Genomic DNA, 25,109 nt, shown 5'->3' with positions numbered 1-25,109 from the left:
TTAATCATTTACGTTAATTTCTACACTCTAGAACTGGGTTATATTAAACTGCTCCACAAACATCCAGAGTAATTATTTTAAAAATTCCAATCTGGGCTTGTCGCTCAACTGCTTAAAACTCTGCATTGCTTCCCGTTACTCTTAGGATGAAAGCCAAAATCTTTATCATGGCCTTCAAGGACTCAGTTTTATTAAACTCAGAAGATAAGCCCACCTTCCCAGAACTGAGTGGCTGGAATTCAGAACCATCAATAAATCAAGTATTGAATCCCTGCTCTTTACTGGCCAATCAGCTTGACTGCGGTATCCGAGCACTGGTGTGGGATGCCGAGAGAATTCCAAAATCAAATACATAGGCCCTTCCCTTTAGTTTGAAAGTAACATACGTGAATAAGATTTCACTACAAATCAGCTTACAAACTATGGTGAAATCAACATGAAGCCAGCCAGACTCTAAAATGCAAAGTGAAGATAAAATCAAGGGTTACAGGGTTAAGATGAAACGAATCATTTCATGAATGTTAACTGAAACTACTTAGTCCAGAGGAGAAAAAGGGAAACAATCAAGAAGGAATAGTACTGCTCAAGTTTTTTTTTTTTTTTTTAAGTTTATTCATTTATTTTGAGAGAGACAGAGACAGCATGAGTTGGGGAGGGGCAGAGAGAGGGAGAGAGAATCCAAGGAGACTTTGCGCTGCCAGTGCAGAGCCTGATGCAGAACTTGAACCCATGAAACCATGAGATCATGATCTGAGCTGAAACCAAGAGTTGGACGCTTAACTGACTGAGCCACCCAGGTGCCCCAAGTTTGGTCTTACTGTTATGCTTCCAAGGTCTATGGTTCACATCAGCTAAATCTATCTTAAACTTACCTTCTTAAAAGTCAACTGGGGCGCCTGGGTGGCGCAGTCAGTTAAGCGTCCGACTTCAGCCAGGTCACGATCTCGCGGTCCGTGAGTTCGAGCCCCGCGTGGGGCTCTGGGCTGATGGCTCAGAGCCTGGAGCCTGTTTCCGATTCTGTGTTTCCCTCTCTCTCTGACCCTCCCCCGTTCATGCTCTGTCTCTCTCTGTCCCAAAAATAAATAAACGTTGAAAAAAAAAATTAAAAAAAAAAAGTCAACTATCCCATAATGGTGGTTTTGAATTTCATCAATAAATAATTTTTAAACATTCATTATATTACTGTTGATATTACTTTCCTTCAAAAGTTCTCTTTATTTTAATCACTAAAAGAACGACATGATAAACTACACCAGTTTCTAGTAAGGCGGCCCAAGGAGTACATCACAGAACCCTGAAAATATGAAATTTCTCATAACTAAAGATCTACTTTCCAATTAACCAAAAACAACATAATCCTTTAATACAACTTGTGTGTAAACTTGTACATGAAATAATGTACACACCCAAAGATATGAGAAGTACCCACTGAGTAATGAGATCTTGAGAACAGTCCAATGCATAAGGACTTAACACCAGAAGGCTCCATGAGTCCAAGAATATTTCCTATTCTTCCTGCCATTGTCTTAAAAATTCATATCATTGAAGTGTACCCTTGGACCAAATCCTAAGACTCTAGAACCAAACTACTTGTGTTCAAATCACAGCCCTGCCACTTACCAATTGTATGACCTTGGGTAATGTACGTAAGCTTAATGTAGTGTGAGTGTCTTTAAATTCATCTATAAAGGGGGATAATAGACTTCTGCTTTTGGTCATAAAAATAACTCCTATCAGACCAACCTTTTCACAGATAATAATTATGAACTCTGGATTAAAATATTAAAAAACAGGGGCGCCTGGGTGGCTCAGTTGGCTAAACAGCTGACTCTTGATTTTGGCTCAGGTCATGGTCTCACAGTTTGCAAGATTAAGCCCCATGCTGGGCTCTGTGCTAACAGGGCAAAGTCTGCTTGGTATTCTCTCTCTCCTTCTCTCTCTGCACCTCCCCACTCATGTTCTCCCCCCTGCCACCCTCTCTCTCAAAATAAATAAACTTAAAAAAAAAAAAAAACCTTTAAAAACACAGCTATCTGAAGGCACTGGAGAGTGACCAAGAGCAGGCAGGAGTGAAAGGGGAAGATAACACTTGAAAAAATGGCTCTTGATAAATTACTCATGTTTTATAGCTTTTTATGTAATGGGAGACCTAGTCAGTTCCACGTGGTAGCTAGATCTCTGGCATGTTGTAGCTAAGAAATCAGAGATGACAGCAGCTATGAAATGTGGGAGGAAATCCCAGAGAGAAGACAACCACAGAGGAGAAGCCTCAAATTCAGTACATAAAATCTGAGAAAATCTCTTACTACTCCCAATACTATACATATGTGGAGCAGACCTCAAGTATCCCAGCAAAGATGACAAGAACTAAACATATTTCTGCTAATGTCCATCACAGGGAAGACCAAGTTGGAATCTGACTTCCATTAAATTAACTGCCTGCTAAAATAGAATATCAATTCTCTTTAAAGGTATATGACAGAATTTAGAATCTCTATGTCACTGACAATGTCTAAGGTACATTCCAAAATTACTAGATATGCAAAGAAACAGGAAAACCCATTCTCAAAAGAAAAGAGAATCCACAGAGACGTACTCCCAGATTATGAAGATATTGGAATTAGTAGACAAGGATTTTTAAAGCAGTTACTGTAACTATGCTAAAGGATATAAAAGAAATTTCAGCAGAGAAGGAGAAATTATAAAAAGAACCAATTGGAAATTCTAAACCCAAAGAAAAATTTGAAAAGAAAATTTACTGGATGACCTAACAACAGATTAGAGAAAAAAAATAATAAAAAGTTACCAGTGAACTTAAAGATAGAACAATATAAATTATCCAATTTGAGAAATAGAGAAAAGAACTTTAAGAATGAACAAAGCCTCAAGGTCCAGGGGGATATAATAGCATGTCTAACACATGTGTAATTGAAATCCCAGAAGGAAGGGTGAAGAGAGAATAGGCAAGAAAAGAATTCTGAAAAAATAATAATCCAAATTTGTAAAAACAGACATAAATTTACAAATTCAAAACTCTCTGCCAACTCCAAACAGGATAAATAAAAATAAAACAAAATATAAACCCATGCCAGGGCACATATTGGAAGTGCTAAAATTCAAAGATAAAGAGAAAATCTTGAAAGCAACCAGGAGAAATGGCATATCATACACAGGATAAAACCACACTAATTTTTCATCAAACATAATGTAGGCTCAGAGATAAAAGAATGACATCTTTGTAGTGCCAACAGGAGCAACAACAGTCAAGCTAGAATTCTATATCTGGCAAAAATATTCTTAGACAATGAAGGTTAAGTGAAGACACTTTCAGAAAAACAAAACCTCAAAGACTTAATAGCCAGCAGATTTAAACTATTTGCAATGTTGAAGAAAGTTCTACAGGATAAAAATAAATTCTACAAAAGGTTATTTGGATCTACAGAAAGAGAAAGGAATGAAGACCACTGAAAATGGTAAATGGTAAATATGTGAGTAAGTGTAAAACACACACACACAAACACACACACTCCTTTGAAATTCTTTAAAAGACATAAAACTATTTTCTATAAACTATAAAAACTATAGTGTTATTATAACACTATATTGTGGGGCTTATAACACAAGCATGATGACAATATAGCACAAAAGATGAAGGAGCCAGTAAATGAAACTATGCTGTTGCAATGTTCCAGTGCTTGACATGAAGCAGTACAATATCACCTCTAAGCAGAATGTGAAAAGCTAAAAATATATATGGTACTCTCTAGAGCAACCACTAAAAATTAATGCAAAGAGATACAATTAAAAAGTCAATAAAAAAATTAAAATGGAAATTGAGGCAGCCATGAAGATACCTGCCTCACCTGGATCTCCCTTCTAGAAGAAACTTGACAGCTGCGAGGAGTGTGGTTAGCTGACAGCATCTAATGGCAGCACCTTAGGGATCCACTGTGAGTGAATCAAAGCTATGTTCTTTGCAGTTAGCCAATAACTGAACATGACAGGGATATGAGCACTTGGCCGATTCTGCCCAGTGCAATATTCATCTATCAGCAATCTTTGATCAAAATCCTCCATCAGGCTGGCAGAAACTTTCTCAAAATCACAGTGCAGTTTAAGGTTCTTTCTACCCTATCCTCCTTTCTTGTTCCCTCCTTTCACAGATGTCAGATACCTGCTCTCTCTCCTCTTTATCTTTTGATGGTATTGCACCCTGCAAATCTCTAGCACTTGTAACTTCACCTTGGCACCTGCTTTCTGAAAAACCAAACTAATGCAGAATTCTAAAAGATATTCAGTTAATCCAAAATAAGTCAGCAAAGGAAGAGAGAGGAACAAAAAGTAGATGGGACAAAGAGGAAAAAAATAGAGAACTTGTAAATCTAAACCCAATCATATAAACAATTATATTAAATGTAAACAGACTGGACACTCCAATTAAAAATGGAAATTGCTAGAATGCATAAAAAATTAAAACTCATAAGTATGTTCTCCGTAACCTTTAAATACATGGAACAGATAGTCTGAAAATAAATGCATGGAAAAAGAGAAAGCATAAGAAAGCTGGAGTGACTATATTAATATCATATAAACTAGATTTCAAGGTGAAGAGTATTACTGGACATAAAAAGAGACACTTGATAATGATAAAAAAGGCATCTGAAAGAAGAAAATAGTAAGTGGATATGTGTCTAAAAATAGAGCATTTTGAAACAAAATTGACAGAATTAGTGAATAAATAGACAAATCCAAAATCGTAGTTGGAGATTTTAAGACTGTTTTCTTGGTAATTAATAGAACAACAAGACAAAAACAAAACAAAAGAAAACACAGTGAGAACAGGGAAGACTTGAATATCACTATCAACTACACTAACCTAATTGCCCTTTACACAACACTGCACCCAACAACTGCAGAATACACATTCTTTTCAAGTGTACATGGTACATTCACCAAGATAGACAATTTGGTGTGCTATAAACAAGTCTCAATAAATTTCAAATGAATGAAATTCTACCAAATATATGAAATTCTACCAAATATGTTTTCTGACTATAATTAAATTAAACTAAAAATAGTAACAATAAGATATCCAGAAAACCCCAAATATTTAGAAATTGATAACAACTTCAAAGAAGTCAGGGGCGCTTGGGTGGCTCAGTCCGTTTAAGCGTCCCACTTCAGCTCAGGTCACGATCTTGCAGTTTGTGGATTCAAGTGCCATGTCAGGCTCTGTGCTGACAGCTCGGAGCCTGCAGCCTGCTTCTGGTTCTGTGTGTCCTTCTCTCTGCCCCTCCCTTGCTCACACTCTGTCTCTCCCTCTCTCAAAAATAAACAAACACTAAAAAAATTTTTTTGAAAAAGAAAATAAAGAAGAAATCACAGCAAAGATATTTTGAAGTAAATAATAATGAGCACCCAATATATCAAAATTCGTGTGCCATAGTTCAGTAATTAGAGGGAGATTTATAGCTGTAAATGCTTATAGTAGAAAAGAATAAAGGTAGGAGCTCCTGGGTGGCTTAGTCAATTAAGCACCCAACTCTTGATTTCAGCTCAGGTCATGATCCCACCATCATGAGATCCAGCCCCATGTCCGGCTCCAATTCAGGCTCTGTGCTGGGCAGGAAGCACTCTCTCTCTCCCTCTCCCTCTCCCTCTCCCTCTGTCCCTCCCCTGCTCACTCTCTCTCTCAAAAAAAAAAAAACAAAAACAAAAAAAAACAAAAAAAAACACAAAAAATAAAAAGAAAAGGATGAAGGTATAAAAGCAATGACCCAAGTTTCTGCGAAGGTAGAATAAAAAACAAATCCAAAGGAAATAGAAAAAAGAAAACTTTTTTAAAAGAGCATAAATCAATGAAATAGAAAAACAGAAAAGCAATAGAGAAAATCAAGAAAACTGAAAGTTGGTTCATTGCAAGATCAACAAATTTGACAAATTCCTAGCTAGACTGAAATAAAACTAAAATGAGGGAATACAAACTACCAGTATCAAGAATGAAAAAGATATCTCTACAGACCCGACTATATTGAGGGATAATAAGTATGATAAACAACTTTGTGTCAGTGAACTTGGGAATTTAGATAAAATGGACACATTCGAAAAATAGAATTTACCAAAAGCAACACAAAGTGAAATTAAAAGTCTTAACAGCTCAATCCTTATTAAAGTAATTGAATATACTACCAACATCCTTCACATAAAGAAAACTCCAGCACAAATGGTTTCATATTCAAGAAAGAGAGAATGTTAATCTTACACAAACTTTTTTGAGAAAACTGAGCAGGATGGAACCCTGCCCAACTCATTGTATGAGGCCAGCATAATCCTGATACCAAATCTGAAAAAGATACTATAAGAAAAGAAAATTATGGCTCAGTGTCTACAAATATAGACACAAAAATTCTTAGCAAATATTAGCAAATAAAATCGAGTAATATATAAAGATAATCATCCTGTTTTACATCATGACCAAGTAGGGTTTATCTCAGGAATGTAATACAGTTTTAACATTTAAAAAGCAATTATTATAATTGATACTATTACCAGAATAAAAGAGAAAAACCATATAGAATGTTAATATACTCAGAAAAGAGTGACAAAATTCAGTACCAATTCATGATCAAAACTTTCAGCAAACTAAAAACAGAAGGGGGATCTCCTCAATCTGTAGTTATCTTGTTTAGTGGTGACATATTGAATGCTTTTCCCCAAGATCAGTAACAAGGAAAGGATGTCCACTCTCACCAATTCTATTCACCCTGTGCTGGAGGTCCTCAACAGTACAAGGCAGGAAAGATAAATAAAAGGCATAAAGGTTAGAAAGAAAAAAATAAGACGCCCACTTTTGTCAGATAACGTAATTGTGTAGATAGAAAAACCACAAAGAAATGAAAATGGGATAATGGTAGCTACCTCATATAGTGGTTAAAAGAATCAAGTGAGTTTCAGTTTGAAATGTGTTTAGAACTGTGCCTGACACACACTATGTAAGCATTAAACAAAATTTAAAACTACATATACCTAAATATAAAATCAGGAAGGGTTACATATTAGCTTACTGACGATGAGTATTTATTCATCAGAATAGCTAATAGAGAGCTACTTCAAGGAATAAAGTTACCCTCATTCTGGGGCCCAGATTATGAAAAAGTTCAGGGCAAGGAACACCAGAATGGCTAATTCTCACTAACATTCCAAAAACAGAAAGATGAAGTGTGTTATAGTTTGACACTGTCTACAGTGTTACTGCTTTTATGTATGATTTATTATGTCTACATAGTCACATAAACAAGTCCAGTTGTTTTTAATGAATACATATCTTGCTGTGATCTGTAAGTACTCTCACAGCAGAGTATCTATGAAAGACGTTTAAGTAAAAAAAAAAGGAGTTGGTATAACTGTAGTTACAGTACAATTCAACTTTTAAGGCAAAAAGATATGCATATATGATAATTGCATTGATACATGCACAGGAAAATGTCTGAAATATCCAAATGAAAGTGTTAATAGCAGATAGCTCTAGATAATGGGAGTAGAAAGGACTTTCATTTCTGGGGTGCCTGGGTGACTCAGTCATTTAAGCATCCAACTTTTTATATCAGCTCAGGCTGATCTCACAGTTTATGGGATAGAGCCCCACATTGGGCTCTGTTGATAGCATGGAGCCTGCTTAGTATTCTATTCCTCCCCGCCCCGCCCCTCCCACTTTCTCTCTCAAAATAAAATAAACATTTAAAAAATATTTTTTAATTAAAAAAAGGACTTACATTTTTTGCTTAATATCCTTTGCATATAGTTTGAATTTTTTAAAAAAAATGTTTAATGTTTATTTATTTTTGAAGGAGAGAAACAGAGCGTGAGTAGGGGAGTGAGAGAGAGAGAGGGAGACACAGAATCTAAAGCAGGCTCCAGGCTCTGAGCTGTCAGCACAGAGCCCGACAGACATGGGGCCTGAACTCAAGAGTTGCAAGATCGTGATCTGAGCTGAAGTTGCACAGTCAACAGACTGAGCCACCCAGGCTCCCCTATAGTTTGAATTTTTAATATTTATTGATATTTTTGTAATTTAAAAGGTAAAATAAAATCCCTTACTAATGCAAAAAAAAAATCAAAATTTGAAAGTCACAATGTTTAGAGTCCTTCCTTTTATTTTCTAAGTCAAACAAGAGAAAATGAATTCTTTTGTGTTTTTTAAACAAAGGTAGAGTTTTATTTTAAACATCAAGAGCATATTCCAGATATCTCCATCTCTAAGATCCTTCCTAGTGCCCCCACCTCCCTCTACCCCTAATTGGGAATGGGAGAGTTACAAACCCAGGTCAGATCAAAGATTCAGCATATGGTCACAGGAGGCTCATCAGAACTGAGAGCATGATAAGGCAGTGAGCTTGATGTACCTGTGAGCCGGCCTGCTCTTCTCTAATTCATACCTTCTCACTGTACCTCGACTCCAGGAATTAGCTTCCCCAACTCCCACCCCTGCATGTGTGGAGACCATGGGGAGGAATATAGATCAGAGACAATCTATTACCACTGGAAGCACAGACTTTAATTAAAATGACCTTTTAAAATGTCTAATTCATCTACAGACAACCACTTCCCAGGTAAAGAAATGAGTCCATGGAAGTAACTTGCCCAAGGTCACAGGGTTACTACATCATCACGGCAGGATCCTTGAGTGTCAGGATAGCATCTTTTCTGCTACAACAGAGAGAAGGTCTAAAAGTGCATGCCCTATTAATGCTGGACAATGGGCTGTGCCTTCATGAACAAAGAGAGAAGAGAAGGATCCAGGCTCAACCAGGCTCAGAAAGGAGCAAACTTCCTGCCTTTATCATAGACTTTAAATTGGAGCGCAAACATCAAAAACTGGCTCTGGCATTCATTTACTTTCATTACTAGTGTTTCATAAGATGCATATACGCTTTCTCTACAAATAATCCATTAGTATAAAAAGGAGAATGTTTCCTATTTGAGATATGCCTTGGGGCCACATCATTCAGAGATGCTTTTAGTATATAACTAACACTAATGAAGGGCTCTTGTTAGAATGTTTTCCACATTTTCGTTATAGGCAATAGGAAACCTGGAGATACTTAATGCAATGTGTTCTATTATGCTCTATCAAATTGGGTTTCTTTTTAATAGTGGGAACTATGAATCAGTTTCTAAAGTTTAGGAGGCTTGGGATTGACTTAAAATCAATAAATCAGAAACAGATTCAACCAAGTTATCCTGCAAACTTGTCAAGAACTATGAAGAAATCCCTCATTCCTCCATAATGAAAAAAAGAAAAGCTCCCAAAGAACAGTCAAAATAGCACTCCCAAAGATTATGAGCTAAAACCCATACTTAAAATAATTGATAAGCAAGTAAGAAATCATTCTCACTTATTTATCATTTTAAGTTCTCTAAACTCCTCTCTTACAGGTGGTTATTAACACCAATAAATGGTTATAATACCCTCAGAATAAAATTGTTGCCTTTGTGCAACATCACATTTTCCCACTAATAACAGAAAGTCTTTCAACAAATTATTTTAAGTTCTTCAAAGGCATTAGAAATGTTATCTATAGCCACAAGTCTGCAAAGACATATCTTGGGGTTAAGGAGAGGCATGCTTGCATTCATTCTAAGAAGCTAAAGGAGGTTGTGTAAGTGGCAGTCCCTGGCTGGACTGTTCAATTGAATTGAATGCTGTTCAATTCATCATATTGCCACCCCTCCCAGACACTTCATTACTAATGATTTTCCAATACTGAAGCTTTTTAAAACTTTGATCTTTTGTGAAAACTCAGTAGGATGATGCACACCTTCCAGCTGAACAAACCGACTAAAGCAGAAAGACCATCGCTTTAGCATTTGCCACAGAGAGGAATCATCTGCCCTGACTTCACCTCACTGTTTCATTAAAGTAGTGTCTTTCAAAATATGCAAATGACAGTAATAATTTGAACAAACAAATGAATTAGGTGAGCCTCTATAGGCAATTTACCCAAGGTAATTAAGAATGCTAAATAAACAAATTATTATTTTAAATGGCAAGAAAGCTTTAATTAAACTTGATTTCTATACTTAAAATGAAATTACTAACTCAACAGAAAGGATCTAGTATAAATTAAAAGCAAAGTGTCAAGAAGGAAAAAAAGAAAAGAATGTACACTCGACTTTTGATTCACAAGATTAGTACCAGGTGTCACTGTATTTTTGTTGGAGCTGGCTCAGAGAGAAGTTATCTCTGTATATGAATTTAGAATAGATAAAATGTATTTGAGGTACTTCAAAATGAGCACATTTTAAATGGTAAAGATGCTAAGCAAAAACGGAATCAACCCAAACCCAAGGTAATTTCTATCCAACTAGCATCTCACTATTTCTCTGCCAATAAGAAATGGAACCCAGCAGGCTATGGCTCATCCAAGGATGGAGAGACCTTCTGTAAGGGGTGGATGGACATAGTAACCCATAGTAGACCCTCAACAGGAGTATGATGTCCACCATCCATGAAGTACATTTGTATGATGGACCAAACCAATGGGCCCCAACCAGTGACCATAGAAATAAAGGAAAATCTCCAGAATTATCCATAGATGGACAAGGCTAAAACATGGTCTCATTAAAGTAGATAACACATACGTATTTAGTCCTATAAAATAACATAATCTTAAAAACATTATTATCTATTTTTAAAGCTTCAAGTAACCTTAAGTAATCTCTGAAACTAGACATGTCCATGTCTCTTCCCCTTTTAATGTTTTGTCCCAGTAGTTTTAATGGGGCTCTGATTACACCCCAGCCACCAGAATGCAAGCAGTAAAGCCCTCACAGAACCACCTGTTTTCTTCTCCACATGAAGCACCTTGCCTGGTTTAGCCTCCTGGGTCTTCCCTCTTCCACCTTCCACATCCCAGTGTCCCACAGGAATACACGGTGTGTGTCCTGTCCCCTTTGCTTCTGGCTTTCTGGTCAGGCAGGATGACCCAGGACAGGAGTCAAAGAGGAAGCTAAGAGCATCAAGAGCCGGGTGGCGGCAGAATGAAGCAGGGAGGGGCCTGGAGAAGCCATTGTAAGTCACTACCTTTGGCATCTGGGCCAGGTCACCCAGCCGTGCAAGACCATTTTCATATTGTTTCCCTAAATAGTCTGCCTGGAGAGTGACCCTAGGGATACCATTAAAATATCAATGACAGTGATAAGAAGTTGATGTCAAGCCTCTGTTCCAAGGAGCAGAGGGAACATCAGATTACTGTATTTCTTCTTATGTACTTTGGCCTTCATTCTAGAGAGGGAATCATGCAACCTCTGACTCTAACAAGAGAGGGAACAACTATGTCTAGAAGTCAAGATCTGAAGAGGTCAGTGCCCCTAATTTTTCTATTTGCTCATTCATTCCTTTATTCATTCATCAGTGGGAGTCATTCATTCATCATTCATTTACACATTCAAGGCATACAATGAGACCATTCCATCCCCAAGTTTTATCACATTCCAGAGGTAGAAGAGACATCAGACAGAATTTGACATCAGACAGGATGAAATGGGAGCATCTCAGAGGAGCATTGAGTATTTCAAGAGTGAGAAGTTCAGGGAAGGAAACAGAGAGAAAGCTGCCTGTGACTGAGTATCAGTCCCAATAGAATGTGCCTGCTCCTTCAACCCACCAGAAGGGGAGCTGTGCATGGTGTGAAGAATCTCTGCATTACAGCAGAAATCCCAAGAATGCTAGAACATATCCTTTGTGTCTAGCAGAGAGCACAGTATGCCGTGAGCACTCAACAAATATTTGCTAAATAAATGAATGATCTAAGAATGTGGATCTGCTCCTGGGACTCATGTTGGACGAACCTTAGTGAGTGCGCATATTAGAGGACATCCAACAACATAACCCTCTAGAAGTTGCAGACAAGAAACTTCCTTGAAAATGTTTGCACAGGGGCGCCTGGGTGGCGCAGTCGGTTAAGCGTCCGACTTTAGCCAGGTCACGATCTCGCGGTCCGTGAGTTCGAGCCCCGCGTCGGGCTCTGGGCTGATGGCTCAGAGCCTGGAGCCTGTTTCCGATTCTGTGTCTCCCTCTCTCTCTGCCCCTCCCCCATTCATGCTCTGTCTCTCTCTGTCCCAAAAATAAATAAACGTTGAAAAAAAAAAAATTAAAAAAAAAAAAAAAAGAAAATGTTTGCACAGTGTAATGGAATTGCACAAAGAAAGTATGCCGGGCGCTTAAATGTTTGCAAGTGAGTGCACAGGTAAAATGCGGTACATCCAATCAATGGAATACTGCAATGAAAAAAAGAACTACTGACATATACTACACTGTGGATGAATTCCAGAAATGTTATATTCTGTGAAAGGAGCCAGAAATGGAGACCACACATCACATGATCACACTGAAATGAAACGTCCAGAAAAGGCAAATTTATAGAGACAGAAGGTAGATCTGTGGTTGCCCGGGGCTGGGGGTGGGATGGGTTTAACTATAAACAGCATGAGGGACGTAAGCAGGATGAAACGGTTCTAATACTGGACTGTGGTGATAGTTACACCACCTTGTACAGGTTCCCATTGAATCACACTCTTGAAATGGGTGAATTTTATGATATATAAATGCACTTCACTAAAGTTGTTTTAAAAGTTTTGTGAAGGGAGTCATAAATTATAGGTTTGCCATCATGCTGTTATGAGAAGGCTGCTATGTTGTTGGAAAACACAAAGACAGAAGCCCAGATTTGAAAAGACTCCCATCTCCTAATTCCCAACCTCAGGGCCCTTCCTAAAAAGCCTGCTTAATGGTTGCCAGGGCTGGAGGGAGAGGGGAACGGGGAGTGACTGCTGAATGGGTATGTGGTTTCCTTATGAAGTGATGAAAAAGTTCTGGAATCAAATGGTGGTAATGTTTGCAAAACATTTTGAATGCACTTAACGCCACTGAATTGTACATTTAAAATGACAAAAATGGTAAGTTTTACATTTATGCATTTTACCAAAAGTTGTGGCCACGTCTGAGGAATATTTTCACATTTTCCTCTCATCTGTCAAATCCATTCCCTGGTAGCCACAGAAGGGCCAGCTGCTGTCCCTGGCCATCTCACGGAAGGATGTCTTAGTCCAGGTGACAACACAGCTCTCAGAAATTTGTGTGCTGTACTCTATCACCTTTCCTCTGATTGGCAAACATCAGATATTAATTTTAAAAAAAAATCTGGGCTTGGTTTGCATTTTAATCCTGCCCACTTGAAACCGGTTGGCATCATTCAAAACAACTCATGCAGGGACGTTCCCTGAACTGTCAAGGCCATTCATTAAGTGTTGCTGCCATGGCTTCCTGCTCCCCGAAAGTGTAGGAGGCAATGACTTCTCCTGTCACAGATTTAGCCATGGCATATTAGGAAACACTTGCTGTTTGTCAAAAATACTTTAGGTCCATAAAGCTCTAAGACTCCCTGTTCCCATATAATCCAAAACTTCTCCAGCCTGGCCTAGAATCACTTCCACGTGATCCTTATTGCAAATGCCCTAGGTCGCTATCATCTACAATAATTCCTAGAGTACTTCTTTTCACCATTATCATTTGCACTAGTTAGTATTCCTATCAGACAATCTTTCTTTGCTTCTTCCCAATAAGAAAACAAGTTGCTTATGAATTAAGTAAATTTCCCAAGGATGCCAATATATATAGGCCTAGAACCAGTCTGAACATGTTTAGTATTCATATATTTGACTGGTGTTGTACATAGAAAGTAAGGATTATCAGCTATAAAATATTTTCTACCTCAAGGATGACATTAAACTGATACTTTCATTTTGAGATTGGCTAAAATATGCTACTGAATGGAGTGTGAAAAAAAAAAAAAAACCCTCAGGTTTCCATTTGTGAAATAAAATTCAGAGAGCTAGTACTAAATGCCAAATGTCTACAAGAACTCCTCCGAAGAATTACTTCTTTGCTGCCAGCCAAAACTCACAGGGACACACTGTGGCTGAATTTTCTAATTGTGCTTTTTAGATGCTGGATAATTTTCTGACTATTAAAGACAATCATAGCCAAGCCTAACAATAAAAGTAATTGAATCTCATGCTTGAGAGCATACAGCTGATTCACCATGGGGTGTCGGACAGGAAGGAGGCAAATGAGAGGAGGTGAGAAGTCCAGAAGTAATTTTCACTCCATGAAAAGCAGAGACTGCCTTCACAGTAGAAAAGCCTGAGATGGAAGTGTGTCCTTATTCTCCAGGCCCATTCTCCCAGGTGGCACCTGAAAACTATCAACAGGCATTAGAGACTGAACCCCAGCTTCTGCCCCAGGTCTTCTAAGCCCAACCTAGGTCGTTGAGATGAGATTTCCAAGAGAGGACAGGGTGAGGTCATAGCCATTCTGTCCTTGGGAGGCTGTGCCTGCTCCAAGTCTCCCTGGGTGCTGGGCAAGACAGAGCATACAGACTTACTCAGTGGTGTATGCTAACCAAGCATAAAATACAGTCTAACTTGTACGTACAAGAAGAGTTTTTGCCATATATATATATATATATATATATATATATATATATATCAATTGCATTTAACCTCAAAGATTAAGCTTCTTTTTTATATACTTTTAAAGCTTATTTATTTATTTAGAGGGAGAGATCTTATATATATTTTTAAGTTTATTTATTTATTTTTTTAATTTTTTTTTTCAAAGTTTATTTATTTTTGGGACAGAGAGAGACAGAGTGAACGGGGGAGGGGCAGAGAGAGAGGGAGACACAGAATCGGAAACAGGCTCCAGGCTCTGAGCCATCAGCCCAGAGCCTGACGCGGGGCTCGAACTCACAGACCGCGAGATCGTGACCTGGCTGAAGTCGGACGCTTAACCGACTGCGCCACCCAGGCGCCCCTATTTATTTATTTTTGAGAGAGAGAGAAAGTACAAGCAAGGGCAGGGCAGAGAGAATGGGAGAGAGAAAATCCCAAGCAAGCTCCACGCTCATAGCACAGAACCCAACACGGGCCTCAAACTCATGAACCATGGTATCACGACCTGAGCCGAAACCAAGAATCAGACATTTAACCAACTGAGCCATCTATTCACCTCAAGCTTCTTCTATATCTAAGGCAAATAACACAAATACTACATGAACCCTGCCTTAAGAGCCTTAACAATTTCATGATAAAAGTACTAGCAGCTGTTCGGATATAAGCTAACCAACCACCTGGTGTCAGAGCAAGATCTATTTCTGTGAATATTAAATGTGCACAGATTTCAAGATTTAGTGGCAGTCACAGAGAAGGCCTTCACAGATTGGCCTTTACAGAGAAGAGATTCTAGTATGGGACACTTGGGTAATTACTTAATTTTCTCTTCTATAAATGGGGATTCAAACCCACAATCTCAAAATCAAACACAAAGTCAAAATCAAAATGGCTGCAATGATATATATGAATATGAATATTCACAAATGGGATAGAGATTATAAATAACCTCATGTCCTTAAGACTAGATAAGAGTCTGTCTATATTTCTACTTAGCTCTAAAGAGTGACATTACCCCTTATTCTTTTCCTTTACTCTTCTTATCCAATTACTTTGGATCCTGTATTCCCAACCAACATCTCACATACTCACCTCCTTTTACTGGCCTATATTCACCCTAGGCATGGCCTCATCACAGCATATCTAGACTACCGTGATAAATGCCCAGCTACTGTGCCACCTTCAACCTCCCCCTCATACTATGGAGCATTCTACAGCCAGATCGTTCTTGTTAATTATCACTATGATTACAGGGAAAACTCTAAAGACTTGCCAATATCAGCAGATCCAAGTCCACATTCTTTGGCTTAGATTCCTACCCATTTTCCCCAGGCTCCTATCCACAAATTCTCCAACTGATTTCCCAGCACCTTTAACTTCACCACCTCTGTAATAACACTGCTATAACTCCATGGCCTGTGTGGCAGACTGTGTTTTGCAGAAAGGTCATAACACTATCTCCTATCCCATATGGTCTTTCTACAATGTGACTTTAATGCGTTAAAGGTTGGACCTATGTTCCCTCTCCTTCAGTCTGAACGCATCTGTAATTATGATCAAAATAAAGTGGCAATGGATGACTTACAGATTTAAGGAGCTTCTGCCTGTTTCTCTTGGGACATTGGTTCTTGTTACCTAGCCTCCTTGCTGGGAGGAAGCTAAGCAGCCATGTGCAAAGGCCACATGTAGTGTTCTGGTCACTAGCTTGAGCTGGGACCAGCTGACAACCAGCATCAACCAACAGACATGCCAGCAGGGAGGCTTCAGCTGATTCCAGCCCCTAGCTGTCCTCTGAGTTGCCCCCAAATGATCCCAAGTGGAACAGAGATAAGCTGTTCTCTCTCACCCCTACCCCCTGCCATGTCCTATCTAAACTGCAGATTTGTGAGCAAAATAAAAGAGTGTGGTTGTTTTAAACGACTAACTTTAGGATAGTTTGTTATGTAACAATAGATAACTGGACTAGACTAAAATACCGTCCCCCTCTTTTTGGCCTTCTCAAATCCCACCTACCTTCCAAAGCCCAGTATAGTCCCCCACCTCCTTCATGTTGTTAACCTCATCTAAAAGTGATTGTTGTCTCTGTCTCCTTTGCTTACAGCTTGAGTAGCACTCAATAAAGACCCAAAACCATGAGAAAAAAGACCATGCTGTATCTTCTAGGGTACCCATTCCCATCATCTCTCGGAATGTCTTACACATAGCAGATGGTCTATATATACTTGCTGCATAACTAATTTTCTAGCCTCTAGAGTAAAATGCATACAGGAGGCACTTAATAAATGACACACACTATGGCAGGTGATTAATATAAAAAATGATAGGAAGAGAGGGACACCACAAAATTTTAAATGGAGGCTTAGGTAGTTATAGGAAATCTAAAATTTCAAGTCATTAAACTGCCTTTATATTGAGTAAAGTAGATGTTTTTTAAATTAATAGTTTATGTTCAGAAGTGGGTGTGTGTTCAGCCAACGTGTAGATTTGGATGTCTGCTTTCGGAATTGTTCCCTCGTTAATAATTAAATTCTAAATGGGCATTTTGAGAACTGGTAGTAACTATCCACATTGTATGGTCTTGTAATTACTCAAGTGTAATTAGAGTATAGGAGGGCTCAGAAATAGGCAGAATGTTTCCTGTCAAGTGCCACCTGTACCAGGACTTCTTGAAATGGGGATCATGAATCCTAGATGGTTGTCATTGGATGAGATTCATGAAGTTCATGCCTGAAATTATATACAAAGTTTTATATGTATGCAGTTTTTGAAGGAGAGGGTCCGTGACTCTCAACAGATCCTCAAAATAGTTTTGGAAACCCAGTGAATCCAATTATCACATGTTCTTGTAACTCCTGTTCAGAGATTTCTGCTAAACAGGCAGAACTGGGCCAGCAATGGGGAAATACCAAGGCTGGTCTGACTCTGCCAACTGCCTTGCATGATGGCCTGGGGAAAATCCTTTAAAACTCTTTGGAGCTCCTTGTGGACCTCTCAACTATAAGGAGGCTGCACTAGGGATACCCAGGCATTTCAAGATAGTTTCCCTGAGAAACACCCTGAGAAAGGGGAAGGAAAGGTCTACTTCACTTGGTGTTTTTCCATTGGATTTTCTTTGTAATGTTAATTTTGGTTAAATCAACATGTAAGTGTTTACGATTGTTTATTCAGTAAATATAAATTGAGTACCCACCATTTGACAGTCACTGGCTATGGACTTTCTACTCAATCCTTTAAGACTTGACCATTACTGAGTAGGCCAGCCCAACACTGCACATAATGCTAGGAAGTAAAGTGGACAGTAAAAGTTTGAAGAGAAAGTCATAGAGGACCAAAGAACAAATGCTTCATCGCTAATTGGGGAGAATAACTGTTGTGTAGGAGATCAAGTAGAAACATAGTACTCCACTGATACCAGGTTGATTTGGTTAATCTGTCTGGTAGGTGGATGTCCATTTACTCCTTTGTCTTTTAGATTTGCATGCTCAGTTAAAAGAACAGCTTTTTTCCTTAAAGAAAAATCTTTCTGTAAAGACATGTAAATAGCTACATTCCTGCTCAGAATCTCTGAACGAGCTTTCACAGGAATAAAATCATAAACAAGCAAAAAGCAAGTAAACACAAATGCTTAATGGAAAGGAAGATACACAGGAAGTAATTTAGACCCATGGATAATCTGATCATAAGTCACCTCATGCTCAAAGTTTCAATGGAGGAAGATTTTACACAAGCTTTGAATTACACATGAAACACAAGACAAAGTACGAGAAAGAAAACAGGTATTTAACACTTAACAGGATAGAAGGTGTGACATAGATCATTTCATCATTCTGTGGACCATTAATTTCCCCCCTAATGTTAGTACTTTTAATTTTTATATTAATCCTCAATCTTTCATATGTATGTGACTTATCTCTTCAATTAGACATATACTTGGGCCCAAGGTACATATATTTTTTGGATGTTATTTGAATGATGATGTGCCCCTGCTAAATATTCAGTAAATATTCTGTGAATAAATGGAAGTTTCTCCTTAAAGCTTAAGATGATAGAAAATACTGACTTTATAAGGAAAGTGAATAATTTCTTCTAACTCACCATAATTATTTCCACAATATATTTCTTTCATGAAAAGTAAAAGTATAAATGGAGATCCTCAATTTATCACTGATAATTTGGAGTTGGGGACATGGAGATCTATAGAAGGAGGGGGCTGTTCTCTGTTTGGTACATGGGGATCAGGGGGAGGGTTAGGAGACAATCTTATGTATTGCTTACATTTGGAAACTGGAAAAATTTGTAGTTCTTAAGAAAAAATAAGTTTAGTAAAGAATAACATATGGTACAAGTAAATGGGGTTTGATTTTCTTCAAATATGTGGCTCATGTAATTCTTCCTCCTGACCTCTCCCACGACTGTGTGTTTGGTGTTTTATTGTGAATATCCCATACCATTCCGGCCTTTAGATAAATTTTCACATATGTAAACAAAATGCCTAGCGCAGCAAAAGCATTTGATGTGCACATTATCTTCAAGTTGTATAAAAAATGTATATACAAAGTTCTCTGGATTCATCTCCAGACAAAGAGCACTCCTATAATAAAAATAAAAATTAAAAAAAAACCCACATGTCTATGTGGTAAAAAGAACTAAACGTTCATCACTAGCATGCTTAGAAAGATCTTACATTTATTTAAGATATTCACTTTATACTACACATGAGAGTTCCTTAGACAAAACTAATTTTGGATTCTTCTTTAGTTTTTGTCATAAATCAAATATCCAAAAGCTGACTCACATAATATACCATACTTCATTTTCTCTAAGTCAATCACAACAAAAACAAATTGCAGGGAAAACACAGGTGGGATTACCTTTCACCCAGACTTCCCAGTGCATTTAGAGATTGGACTATTTGATCATCTTAGCATGATGCACCATTAACATGACTCTCCCTGTGAAGTGGGCTGAGATTGAAATGGAGAAGACATTTTTTAGGAGGATGTCCTTTCACATCATGATCTATACAGAATAATAAACGTGTCTCAGGTAACTAGAGGGATTACCTTCCAACAGGCCACTTCTTGTAGGAAATGATATGTAATAGCATGTGGGAATATAATAAGAAGAGTAGCTTTCTTGTATAAGAGGATGTTCTTTTCTTATGTATGTCTTGATTTTTCACCTCAGGGTCTCATAAGAAGCATGACCAACACAGGAAGCACTTCATGTTTGTTGAATTTAACTCAATGTTATAGATTCCTTTTCTTCTCAGTGTCAGGGAGAATAGTAAGTACCCTATACTAATTTGGGCTACTGCTCTCCAACAAACATAAGCATTTTTCTCACATATATTCCATTAAAGGAGGTTGAAACTGGGTCTTTTTGCTCGTTTGTGTGGTTATTGGCTTGCTTATTTGGTTGGTTGGCTGGTTTGTTTTTGATATTCTTGATCTTAGGACAGTAAGAGAGAGAAACAGCATGGTACAAATCATGGTGTCTGGAGTCAGATGAGACTAGTTTAGGTCACCCTGACTCCTTTACTTCATTAGCCATCTAACTTGGGGCAAGTTCATTAAATCTCTGTTTTCTTACTTATAAAATGGGATAGTAATCTGTACTAGCCAGGGTTGTTAGGTGGATTAGACGAGACAAATGGCTACTTAGCATCTTGACAAGCCCACAGTAAGCATTAGGCATCACTGATTTTGTTTATTATTATTACCTCACCAAGTCACAATTAGGATAAAACAAAATGATATATAAGTGCTTCTTGACAGCTAACAAATGCTAATGCTTATGTTCTAGAAGAGCATGATCTAATAGACAGTATGAGCCATCTTCCTTACACACCCCAGGGAGTGTTCTTGAGTGGCTCTCTTGGCCACATGTTACTGTTAGAGCACATACATAGGTCTAGCTCAGGCATACCAACACTTCATGAATCTTTCACTCTGAATTAACTCAAAAAATGCTTCCAGTGGCCAAAATTCACAAGAAATAGAACTAAGGATCAGAATGTTCAGGTTTGCAATGAGAATGCTGGTAGACATTATGACTTTGATGTGGCACTTTTGGATGCTGAAAGCACTAAACGACTATAGCCTTGGGAGATGCTGCATGTAGCCATGAGCTATTTCCAGCCCTGCTTGTATTTCCTGGCTTTACCTGGATGGGATATGTGCAGATTTGTCATTTATACCATTCAAATAATTATGGCCTGACCCATCTCCTGTGTCACATCCTCAAGTCTCCTCACATGACTCATCCTTCAGCTGGAAAGCAGGAAGTGCTCCATTTGGGGGAGGAAGCCAAAGGACACCACACCTCAGGACAATACTGTTCTTACTCAGACAGTGTATTATTCTCATCTACCAGGCAACACCCAAACAGAGCATGTTTAATCACAACAGCAGAAAGGAAGACAAGGGCTGTGAGTTCACACTAGTGTCTCATATCTGAGATACCCCGTGACAAAGAGCTACAACGAAGAAACTATTCCACTGACCCCTTGCCCAGATGACTTCTGGTGGTTCCAAAGCACCGAACCTCCCACCTCAAAGTACAGAGACCTAAGCCTTCTTCAGCTTCTTCTGGCATATCTCTTGGAAGTGATACTCACTGGCACAGAACTAAATGTACGTAGACAGAAGTGGGTGCATTTTACACATATTTACCCAAGCCTACATGTCTATACATGAGAAAGTTTGGGCACCCAAAGGAAGCTACTATGAAAATTTTTGTTGCCAAGATGTTTGCTATTGATCAATTTGCATTTTTCAAAATAAGCCTGTGTCTACACTGACATGTGACATCTTTAATTGCATGAAGAGTGTATTTCCATTACAATGGGTCAGGAGTTACCTCGCCTCCCATTTCTATTCAGAAGATCTGGAGTGGCCAGAAATATCACCTTCATTCAAGGTCTGGGAGAGTCTGGAAAAGCGATGCTTCATCTCATCTTCTTTTTGCCCTGGACTCACATTCCAATCTGGAAATGGATACTTAAGAGGAATGAAAAACTGGTTAGCCTTAGCTCTTTCATGACTCTAATCTTTCAGGGCCACTGAGAATTTGGCTTCTGAAATGGAAATGGATAATGGTTAAGAAAGTGTATTATCATACAATTGTGTGGAGTTCTGTTTTAGTGTTTTATAATTCCATATTTATTTATCACTAAGGGTAACACATGAGTTTATCATAAAAATAAGAATGTATTCTAATGTTTACATTTATAAAACATATTTGAGTGACTATCAAGTTATATATATGTGTGTATATATATATATATATATATATATTTTATAATGGTTATCATTTAATGAAATTCTTTCACTCAGTATTTACCTGTGTGCTAGACACTCAGACACTCTACAACCATGTAAGCTATATTTTATCTCATCTCATTTTATAGATGAGAAAACTAGGGTATAAACCTCTGCTCAATATCATACAGACAGGAAGCAGTAAAATCTCATTTTGACTCAAGTCTATATGATAGCCAGGCCATGGGTTTTCCACCCTAGAAATTGCCCCATCTACATATTAATGAACTTGCATATTGTACTATATGTTTACAGCTTGACATGTAATTGAGAAATAATGTTTTATAAAGATCTGAATCACTCCAGCCACACATCACTAATCCAGAGGTCCCTTGTACAGATCTCCTAATCAATCTGCACAACTAAGACTTGCAAATAAGTCATCTAAGCCACCAAACCAAAGGTGACATTTATTTTACACACGACACTGCTACAAGCATGAAAGCTCCCTTCTTCAAGGTCTATCTACTCTTGCTTCAGACACCATGCTGAAAGGGTGGCTGTGTCGTTTCCCAACACTTCACAGAGAAAAAGCACCCAGGGAAGGCAATAAAGGGGGGTTTGTATAGACAAGAATACTGATTGCTATGAAAAGTGAAAGCTGGGAATTTGGAGCAAGGGGGAAAACAGAAAAACTATAGAATTCTGTAACACAGTGGTGCCATCTAGAGGAGGGGCAAAAGCTACACAGCTTAGAAACCCTTGAGGGCTTCTACAAGCCAACAGAAGTACAGAATAAGATCATGAACTTCTAAAGATGACACAGTCATTATGTCGGAGGAAAAGAAAATGTAACATTTTACCTAAGACAAAATGGGAGAAGTAGGATATAAAGTAATTTATAAAAATTTGTTCCAAAAATATTTTGATGTTTAAAGGAAGAATATTTCCCTTTATTAAAAACCAATCTTTGGACAAGCTTCTCATTTGTTTTTGACAAATAAACACCTTATTTATTTCCAAGGGGATTGCTTGTTTTAAAAGAGGTTTCCAAGCTTTTCTAGAAGAGGAGCTCACTAGCTCTGCTCTGTTGTTTACTAGCACTTTTTTAACACCATTTTAGCTTGCCTCTACAAGTTTTTAATTAAGAGTAGTTCAGTTCCTCTTTCTTCATATTATGGACCCAATCTTAGACACTCCTAGCAATCTCCTCCCCCAAAGTTTTTGAAGCCATGTCTGCCATTTTCCACTCATGATTATAACCCATTTTTTTTGGAACCATTGACGAGCAATGCATTGGATACTTGGGAATGATTAGATCCAGGCATGAAGATGGAATTACTTCATCTCTGCATCCAGGGTTCTTTAGCTCCAACCCTGTAAGACAGTCCCACCAAAAGTATCTGATCTGTAAAAATAATGAGGGACCATGTACTGAAATGGCTAAGCCATTGATCTGGCCAAGAAAGTATGCGACATAATTTTAAAAGGCATTCTTTCCTTTAGTTTCCCTCACATAGGTAAGGATGAATTATTGCTGGGAACTGCATTTTGTAGTATACACACCTAGAACTAACTAATTTAGAATTAACCTCCTGGAGTAGCATCTTCCCAGTAGAAAAGGATAAAAACATTAAGTGGATAAATTAAAACAATTTCTAAGAGAAGTGACAGACAACAAAATGTCTTTTAAAAAGTTTTGCTTTATGGTAACATGTCTTTAGGGATGTGTAACTGGGGCATAGTTCAAGAGAAAGAGATTAGACGAAAAAAATTAATGAATGAAATGTCTTGAGGAAAAACATCATGAAGCAAGTCAGAAAATGTCTCTCTAGTCCTAAGTGCCTGGTCACAAAATACATCTTTTTTTTTTTTTTAGTGAAAATTCAGGATTTTTAAAAAATATATATAATTTATTGTAAAGTTGGCTAACATACAGTATATACAGTGTGCTCTTGGTTTTGGGGGTAGATTCCTGTTACACACAACACCCAGTGCTCATCCCAACAAGTGCGCTCCTCAATGCCCATCACCCATTTCTACCTCTCCCCCGCCCCCCCCTACCCCTCAGTTGGGTGTTCTCTGTATTTAAGAGTCTCAGTTCTCTGTATTTAAGAGTCTCTTATGGTTTGCCTGCCTCCTTCTCTGTTTGTAACTATTTTCCCCCTCCCCTTCCCCCATGGTCTTCTGTTAAGTTTCTCAAGATCCACATATGAGTGAAAACATATGGTATCTGTCCTTCCCTGACTGACTTATTTCACTTAGCATAATACCCTCTGGTTCCATCCACATTGCTGCAAAAATGGCCAGATTTCATTCTTTCTCATTGCCAAATAGTATTCCACTGTATATATAAACCACATCTTCTTTATCCATTCATCAGTTGATGGACATTTAGGCTCTTTCCATAATTTGGCTATTGTTGAAAGCACTACTATAAACATTGGGGTACTTGTGCCCCTATGCATCAGCACTCCTGTATCCTTTGGATAAATTCCTAGTAGTCCTATTGCCGGGTCATAGGGTAGTTCTATTTTTAATTTTTGAGAAACTTCCATACTGTTTTCCAGAGCAGCTGCACTAGTTTGCATTCCCACCAACAATGCAAGAGGGTCCCCATTTCTCCACCTCCTCACCAGCATCTGTTGTTTCCTGAGTTGTTAATTTTAGCCACCCTGACTGGCATAAGGTGGTATCTCAATATGCACCTTTAGCAAAATCTTGGAAGACATTTTAAGACATATGGTAAACAGGGACCATGTTTCTTTAATTTACAAAGAGCTCTTATATTGTTATAAACTGTAGATACAGCCCAGTAGACTACTGGACAAAGGATATAAAGTGGCCGCTCACAGGAAAAAAAACCTGCCAGGAAATATTTTTTTAAATGTTTTATTTATTCTTGAGAGAGAGAGAGAGAGAGAGAGAGAGAGAGAGAGAGAGAGAGAGACAGAGCATGAGCCAGGGAAGAGCAGAGCGAGAGAGGGACACAGAATCCAAAGCAGGCTCCAGGCTCCGAGCCATCAGCACAGAGCCCAATGCAGGGCTCGAACTCACAGACCATGAGATCATGACCTGAGCTGAAGTCGAATGCTCAACCGACTGAGCCACCCAGGCGACCCCAGGAAATATTTTTAAAGATGCTTATTAACCTCATTCATGATTAGGTAAACAAAATAATAATAATATACCAATTTTTTTCCTGGAGAAATTTTCAAAATTTGAAATTACACAACGTTAAAATATACAATGTTGGGAGGAGTAGAAATTGGTGCTGACTTTCTGAAGTGTAATTAGAAAATATTCAACTTGGGGCGCCTAGGTGGTTCAGTCGGT

The 25,109-nt window shown here is 38.2% G+C and overlaps 1 protein-coding gene across 7 annotated transcripts in view; it reads right to left on the bottom strand.

Annotated features, from left to right (window-relative positions):
- The window catches only part of RAPGEF4 (Rap guanine nucleotide exchange factor 4), a 292,801-nt gene that overhangs the window by 180,981 nt on the left and 86,711 nt on the right, over positions 1-25,109 (bottom strand). Inside the window, exon 1 of one of the 7 annotated variants that reach the window (XM_045480215.1) lies at positions 10,840-10,936. The exons of the other annotated variants lie outside the window; for them this stretch is intronic. Coding sequence (XP_045336171.1) covers positions 10,840-10,911 — 72 coding nt within the window. The 5' untranslated portion in view covers positions 10,912-10,936. Of the gene's footprint in view, positions 1-10,839; positions 10,937-25,109 lie in introns of those variants that run through there. 7 annotated transcript variants of the gene reach the window in all.

Source organism: Leopardus geoffroyi, chromosome C1 (assembly GCF_018350155.1).
Source record: "Leopardus geoffroyi isolate Oge1 chromosome C1, O.geoffroyi_Oge1_pat1.0, whole genome shotgun sequence".
NCBI lineage: Eukaryota > Metazoa > Chordata > Mammalia > Carnivora > Felidae > Leopardus > Leopardus geoffroyi.
This window is presented reverse-complemented; position numbering and strand designations above follow the sequence as displayed.